The sequence below is a fragment of the Sphaeroforma arctica genome (genome assembly GCF_001186125.1).
Source record: "Sphaeroforma arctica JP610 unplaced genomic scaffold supercont1.60, whole genome shotgun sequence".
NCBI lineage: Eukaryota > Ichthyosporea > Ichthyophonida > Sphaeroforma > Sphaeroforma arctica.
In genome coordinates, this window is record NW_014040498.1 from 120,313 (window position 1) to 128,832 (window position 8,520).

The window sequence follows — 8,520 nt, forward strand, 5'->3', positions numbered from 1 at the left end:
TACGACGGTGTGGTGGTGGTGTGGTGGTGTGTGTGGTAGTATATATATATATATATATATATATATATATGTGTGTGTGTGTATGTGTGTGTGTGGGGCTGCGTGTATGCTTGTATGTATGCGTGCATGGGTGCATGTATGCATACGTATGTTTGCAGGTACATGTATGTAAAGATTGTATTTGCGCGGATGTGTGAGTGGGCGTATGTTAAACTACTTCCCTTGCTATACTTATCTTATCTGGAGTGGACTGTGTTTCTTGACATGCATCGGAGACATCTTCGACAGATTACAGTTACGATTTATATAAGAGAATTCGAATGTACTTCACTGCTATGTATGCTTAGTCAATCGATACTATACTGTACATATTCCAACCCATCACAAATAGAACACGGGGAACTTGCACCACACTTGGTTTATTGTCTATCCCAACAAATAAAGACGCCTAAACCAACACGAATATAAATATTGCTTCCCTAATCACACAGAACCTGATGGATGAAATACTGCTCTGGCTGGATACAACGCTGAACATCGATCCAAAAATACTACAAGACGGGGCAATCCCTGCAAACGGTGGCGCAGACCACATGGCCAGACAGTTACAGGCAATACGACGAGACAGGGCAGCGTTGGAAAGAGAGTACAACTCGTTGCTGACGGTACGTCTAACGAGTGCACCTAGACTAGACAATTATGTGTACACTAGTCTGTTGAAGTGTGGGGATCATAGTCTGGATGTCGCTTCTGGTTGTGAGTGGGTTGTTTTTGCATTGGTGGTTGGATGGTGTCTATATCGGCCCACCCATGAACACACTCACTCCTGCCCTACAGCGCAGAGTCTATCACTGTTTTATAGTGATAGATATATCAGTTTTATAGTGATAGATATATCACTGTTTTTAGTGATAGGTATATCACTGTTTTATAGTGATAGATATATCACTGTTTTATAGTGATAGATATATCACTGTTTTATAGTGATAGGTATATCACTGATTTATAGTGATAGATATATCACTGTTTTATCGTGATAGATATATCACTGTTTTATAGTGATAGGTATATCACTGTTTTATAGTGATAGATATATCACTGTTTTATAGTGATAGGTATATCACTGTTTTATAGTGATAGATATATCACTGTTTTATAGTGATAGATATATCACTGTTTTATAGTGATAGGTATATCACTGTTTTATAGTGATAGATATATCATTGTTTTAGTGATAGATATATCACTGTTTCATAGTGATAAGTATATCACTGTTTTATACTGATAAATAGTGATAGATATAGTCTATCACTGTTTTTTTTGTGATAGATATACATCCATTGTCCCTTTTGTTACTATGTACCCTTTGTAGATTGGATTGCATAGTGTCCGGTACACAAGCATTCAATATGAATGGGTGATTGTAAATGATGATGATTTTTGAGTTACGCTTGCAGTGACCTTGTATAGATGGATACAAATACGTTTCACATGATAGTTGTGGGACTATCCCACTACTAGGAAGATCCAGCTTCATTTTCCTATATCCAGCGAACAACATGACACAAACGATGACGGAATGCCGACTAGGCTATAAACATTAGTCATGGTCGTCCGATACCAATCCCATCTCTTCAACGACACAACAAAACGTTTAAACGTTTTCACTCGCAACACAGGCACTACGTATGCGTGATGCGATTGAGTCCTGTGAGCAAAACATTACCGAGCAACTACTCAGGATGAACTTCAACCCCCATTCAAATGGGAATAGGAAAACGGTAAGTTACGGTGCCGATTGTCTGGGTGCCTATTATCGGTATTGCCGTGTCAGAGACTGTACATATCAAAACCACAGCACTACTTCTGCGCCGAGTGTCTTTATTTTCTCACGTATTGATTGGTTCCTCTATTCCTAAAGTACTATACTATCTTACCGTCTATCCTCCTTCGTATTTGATCTCTGATTGGTCGTTCGCACACTCTTCAGAGTCCGTACCCATCATCATGGGCTAAGCTACCAGACCTTCACCTCGCCTCAAGCGCGGGTACGAATCCCCAATACAATTCCTTATCTTACCCAATCTGTGCTGCATCGTATAACGTGAGACTGAGTCTAAAGAAGAGTCATACAATTCCTTATCATATCCAATCTGTGTTCTATTAACGTGAGACTGAGTCTGAAGAAGAGTCATACAGTACCTTATCTTACCCCATCTGTGTTGCATCGTACAGCGTGAGACTGAGTCTGAAGAAGAGTCATACAATTCCTTATCATATCCAATCTGTGTTCTATTAGCGTGAGACTGAGTCTGAAGAAGAGTCATACAGTACCTTATCTTACCCCATCTGTGTTGCATCGTATAGCGTGAGACTGAGTCCGAGGAAGAGTCCACCAGCCCAGAGAGACGAGAGGCCAGAGATGTGCTGATGACCTGGCTGTTCCAACATACTCGCAATCCATATCCCACTATCACCGAGAAGGATGTGTTCGTTGATAAAACAGGTATGTAAGTGTAGGCTAAGGATATGTGTGTTGATAAGACAGGTATGCAAGTGTAGGTGTGCCGACGTCTCTGTCATTCCCACAGAGTGACATATACTGCTTCACGCTTCACGGTGTTTGTTTGGTCAGATGAAAATTTCTACACGGCTGTATGTGTATGCAATCCAAGTAGGGTTCCCTATAGAAATAGGATTTCCCCAAAGTGTATATGCATATTCTAGAGTTCGCCATCTCCGACTCCTAAACTCGACATCGCACACTGAATTTTCCGTTGGCGAGCGACGATTACACACCTCTCTCCGAACACATCACAAGGGGAAGTAACAAACACATCAACTACGGCCTTGTCATTGCACGCCTCCTGTTGAACTTCACCCAGACCTCGGTATCATGCACCCCAACCACTGATTCTTCATTGTTTGTGCGTATTTGGTAGTGCGCCACGTCCCTGACTGCTCACATGCCTCTATATCAAGCACATGAACAATCCTGCTCAAAGCACATAAACAAACCTTTCTTCGTACCAAACACATAAATGATCATTTCTTCGTTGTTCAAGCTAATTATATCTGTCTCCTTTCCGACTTGACCCAGGCCTTGGTATCAAGCACATCAACTACTGTTTTATATTTCTTGAGATAATTTGACTGTACGTACGCATCCACCCTATCTCTATACAAGCATCCGTTTCAAACAAACCAATCACCCAACTACCATACAACTCCCTTCGGCGTCATCCAGGGCGCAGCTTGAAACAAGTTAGTTATCTAATATGTGCGGAATTAGCACCAATTTCGCACTAATTCAACTATACACCCAACACCCCACTTCACCAGGCCTCAGTATCAAGCAAATCAACTACTGGTTCATCAACGCCAGGCGGCGGGTGATCCCGCGCCTACAGGAGCAGGGCATGCTACCCGAAGTGACTGTGGACGATGAAGTCAGTGAGATGGATGCAGTGAATAACTGGTACAAACGGCCCAACATAGATGAAGACTAACGTACGGAAGGCAAAGGGCAGTGGGGTTTACCGTACAGAGCATGGTGAACTGGGGTTAGATGTTCACCGCTGTGTTGGCTGGTAGTAACGCCCAATAGACATGTGGAAATAAACTGAAGTGGAGAGAAGTTAAGTAATGTAGGTGGTATGGGGGTATGTTATACTATAGTCGTTGATGGATGTACGCTCGAGTATCAACTGGTTCAGACTGCGCAATAGAAATGATAATTAGGGTGTAGTGAAGCCAGTGGAAGTAAAGTAGTGTATGTGATATGGTGGTATAAATAGGGTGTAGTAAAGAAAGTGGAAGTAAAGTAGTGTAAGTGATATGGTGGTATAAATAGGGTGTAGTAAAGCAAGTGGAAGTAAAGTAGTGTATGTGATATGGTGGTATAAAAAGGGTGTAGTAAAGCAAGTGGGAGTAAAGTAGTGTATGTGATATGGTGGTATAAATAGGGTGTAGTAAAGCAAGTGAAAGTAAAGTAGTGTATGTGATATGGTGGTATAAATAGGGTGTAGTAAAGCAAGTGAAAGTAAAGTAGTGTATGTGATATGGTGGTATGGGATGAGATTCTAACTTAGTGAGATTCACTGTTGTCTCGTAATATATCATAGAACACGCCGACCCAGCAGTGTTGGTGGAGCAGAGTGCTGTAGTCTATTCCATGACGACATAGCGAGAGCTTTATCGCTGTTCAGCATATACCTCAGTAGTAGTAGTGTGGCCCATCGTCCACGGTGTGGTAGTTTCTTGTATATGGTTTACACAATGCCACTACGCACCACCGTAGCGCAATTAGCGTACCTTCCATACGTAGCCTATGTCACTTTTGTTTTCTCAACGCCGACAGAGTATGTCAGTGATCTAAGGTTTCGGTTTTAGGTTTAGGGTTTGGGCTAGAGTCACTAGACATTAATGACTATCCATTCCGCACTATAGCTAACAAACGGGAGCATTATGGCCCGAATCTGACAAAGCAATGGTCAATTGAAACGGAAACTACACCTTATAACCAATTGCAAATGGGGGAAGGCCTAAGTCTTTTACTTCGCTAACGTTTTCGAATCATGTAGGTCACGCTAGAGTGAGCTTCGGTTAATCCTATAACGCGTGCTGAGAATCATGAAGATGCAGACGACTGTACTAAGCTCTCCCTTTCATTAAAAGAAAGATATTATAACGAAATTCTACGAACTTTGTGAAACTACACATAGGTCTTCCTTACTTGCTATCTGCCCCGTTCAAAGACGCACCCCACTATTGCCACCTTCACTCTACATATGGGTGATGCGTAGTGTGCCTCGTCCACTCACAGTCGCATCCCTGCACCTTCATAATCATTTAGGATGTATGGTTTGAGTTTAATCACTCACACCCTTAGACATTGAGGTCAGTACCTGCCACGAAAGCCAATCCCACGAGCCAACCCATACGGCACCAACAGCTATAACAACCGATCACAACCACTCTGAATGCGGTGTACAGACTTATATCCATTACTCGCGCACAGCTGACCACACAATATCCCGACCTTCCCCAAACATGCGAGTCATGGGGAGTCCTCTGATGTCAACCGATGGCATGTGCTCAGAGTCTGTTCTGGGTTCGCCTGGCTTCCGCAGCCAGGAAGGCCTGCTCCCGAATCTCATCTCGACTGTAGGATAAGCTTGCTTCCGGAGATGGAGTATCTTTGTGGGCTGACGTAGGTACATCCCCCTCCGCCGGTTGACCCGTTGCCGCCTGCACGGGCGACGACTGCACTTGTAGTTGCCAGTGTGATGGTGTTGGTGATGGTGTGCCAGACGCCGCAGTGGATCGCGACGAAGCTGCTGTGTCTGAAAGAACAAGCGGCTCCGGTCCATCTGATTCACCCACAGACGACATCTCTCCCATAGAGGCATGGTTGCCCGCCCCATCTTCTGTGGCACTTGTTTTTGTACCTACACTGTCATCCGCAACACTTGAGTCCATACCTACTTCATCTCTCCCACCACTCGAGGACGCACTCGCACCGTCACCCGACACACTGGAATGTGGACTAGCACCACCGTCCGTAATACTAGTCTCCGTGCCTACACTGGCTGGCTGGCTGAGTGCAGCGTCCACACCCATCGATATTAGTCCCATGCTGTCGTCGGCCTCGTTCCTTCGCTCCGCTACGGCAACTCTCTGCGCTTGTAGCCGTTCGGTATAGCGTCTGTGGATTTATGGGCGAGGTGAATAAACAATGAGCAATTCGTGTAGACAACTCGCTGTTTGGATATAAATGGACCAGTAAAGGCAAGTCATTCGCATAAATTAGAAAAAGAAAAACACAACAACGTCTAATTCACAGATAGGAATAAACAACAACACACAGAACTTAAATAAACACTATCCGCTCGAACATAAATTACGGCCCTGTACTACACGCACATCGTACATCTACCCTACGCAATGGCAACTTACCTGCGAGACTGGGCGATGAGTCTTTGTTTCTCTTCGTCCACCACCGAGTTGCTTATAGTCGACACCTCGGGTTCGCTCTGGTAGTTGCCTGCGAGGAAGCTACCTAGTCCACTAATGGCCCTATCCACCCCAGCTCCCATGGTAAGAGTCACACCGCCAGGTCTCCTTTGGTGTTGCATGTGAGTTTGCGAAGATCTGAAAACGTTTATATGTCGGCTCAGTTCACTGTCTGTGAAAGAGTCACGTCTAGCAGCCAAGCCCACACCGTTGGCTTGCGCTATGTCGGAGTGAGGGTCGGCGAGGGATGTGTGTGGGGCATGCTGGCTATTGTGTTGTACACTCCTACTGTCATCCCCATTAGACGAGGCGGCAGTGCCACTGTGGCTACTAGATGATGGTTGATTGATACTGTGACTGTTAGATGATAGCTGAGTGTCACTGTGACTACTGGATGATAGTTGGGTGTTGTTGTGATTGGTGGGAGTGTGTTCCCTATAGTGACTGCTGCTACTGGATGCTTCCCTACCCACAGCCCGTCGTGAGCTGTCGAGTGCCTCCGCAACAGGCGCGCGCGAAGTAAACACACTAGTGCTGTTGCTCTGAGTTCCGGGACTTCTCCCCGCACCCCCAGCTCTTTCTATATCTAACGTATTACTGCTGCATGTCTCGCCACGTTCACGCAGTCTTGCTTGCGAATCATGTCCCATCCGCGTGTCCGCGTCCGGGTTCGTGTTCACCCCTCCAGTCAGCTCAGATGCCTGCAACCCTCTAACTCTCTCGTCTCGCTGCGTGTGTGATGACAGAACCCTTGAACTACCACTAGGTCCGCCCACAATACGTTGGCTGTGGTAGGTACCTACAGGGTAGCTCACACTATTGCTCGCATCCGCATCCGCATCCGTGCGACTGCGGGTCGTGGTACTCTCTGCCTCTAACCCACCCGCCTGTTCAGTCGACGCACCAGCATCCCTGCCCACACTTGGATGTTCATTCACAGTCGGTAAGTCTTGCAGACTCATTCGTACCCACCCATCCTCCACTTCATCCGTAGTAGGCCGTTGCACGGTCGTGATTGTCTGTACGGATGTGAGTACGGGTGTAGGTGTGGGTGCAGGTGTGGGCCATACGAGTACATTATCGATAGTCTGCACCACAGACCCCGTGCGCCTGAGGTCTGCCAGCACCGCGTGTCGACTCGCCTGTGGGAACACTTCCAACACCCCTTCGACCATTTCCTGCAGCTCCTCTTCACTCAGTCGCGGGGTGGCTGTGAAGGACCCAATCAACTGCTCAAGCCAGCCCGACAGACGACCCAACCCACCACCCGCGTATGTATTCATATCCATCCCTGCTCGTGCATCTCTCGCCATAGGCTGTGCAACACGCTGCGTGTGTGTATGTGTGTGTGTATGTGTATGTGTATGTGCACTTGTGCTGGGCTGTGATGCTGTCTGAGCCCTCGCCTGTGCAAGAACAGATCCATCCCGCGCACCCGCCAGCGTACGGGGTGAGGGTGTGTGTGTACGTGTGGCGGAGGACTGATTGAACGCCAGAGGCGGCAAGCCCACGAACGCGTCACTGACCTGCTGTAACCGTGGCAGGATACTATGGCTACTACCTTCACCAGACATCGCTGCACTCACGCGCCTGCGTGGGCGTATGTGTACGTCTGAGAGTGATGCAATGGTTTCCCCAGAGTGCACCTCTGGATCCCTATTCCCTTCCCGTCTTCGCCTGCGTAAGTCACCCCCACCCAACCGCCTGTCGGACCCTTGACTGGTTGCCCATGCCGTAGAGTCCCCCCTATTATTCAGAGTCGCGTCCGACCCTGCACCCGGGCCATCGTCATTGGACCTGGTCCCAGTCCTGTCCACTGCTGGGTGGGGCAGAGACAGTGCCCGAGTTGGCTCGAGCCCAGTTAACGGTCTGAGGACATTCAGGTCCGAATTATTGATAGACAAGCTCGCACGATTGCGGCTGGCCAGCACACTGGCAGTCGCCGGGTCGCTCGCACTGGGAGGTCCGTCTTCGACGAGAGACATCCGACACGTGGGACACGAGCCATGGTGCTCTAGCCATGAACGCAAACAACTGGCATGAAACATGTGCTTGCACGGGAGCTGCTTCGCGTTGAGCATATCGTCTCTGCAGATGGCACAGTGATCGTCATAGATCTTCAACTGCTCAGGTGTTACGTCTGCGGGTGTGGATAGTACAGGGTGATAAGGTAGTGGGCGCAGAAGAGTGATGGAGAGAATTGTATTGAAATGTATCATGATAAAACCATAGCGCATGACCTTTGACTATTGTCAACTATGGGCATGCACCAAGTGTATATAATATATATATATATATATATATATATATATATATATACTTAAATCAATCTTAATCTTCATCTTAATATACGTATACATATATATATATATATATATATGAATATGTATTTGAATCTATATATATATATATAAAAATATGGATATGGATATGGATATGTATATGAATATATATATATATATATATATATTGTATACATATATATATATATATATATATAAATAT

The 8,520-nt window shown here is 46.1% G+C and overlaps 2 protein-coding genes across 2 annotated transcripts in view; one reads left to right on the forward strand and one right to left on the reverse strand.

Moving 5' to 3' along the window:
* Positions 1 to 497: 497 nt before the first annotated feature.
* SARC_01504 (hypothetical protein) lies at positions 498 to 3,509 on the forward strand (the record flags this gene model as incomplete). The annotated part of the gene is made up of 4 exons (XM_014304772.1): positions 498 to 665; positions 1,680 to 1,781; positions 2,368 to 2,506; positions 3,343 to 3,509. 4 exons carry the CDS (start codon positions 498 to 500, stop codon positions 3,507 to 3,509), a joined length of 576 nt encoding a protein of 191 aa, XP_014160247.1.
* Positions 3,510 to 4,534: 1,025 nt separating this feature from the next.
* Positions 4,535 to 8,520, reverse strand: part of SARC_01505 (hypothetical protein) — a 6,580-nt gene continuing 2,594 nt past the window's right edge. Inside the window, exons 2-3 of the mRNA XM_014304773.1 lie at positions 5,959 to 8,155; positions 4,535 to 5,707 (exon numbers count right to left, since the gene is read on the reverse strand). Coding sequence (XP_014160248.1) covers positions 5,098 to 5,707; positions 5,959 to 8,155 — 2,807 coding nt within the window. The 3' untranslated portion in view covers positions 4,535 to 5,097. The remainder of the gene's footprint in view (positions 5,708 to 5,958; positions 8,156 to 8,520) is intronic.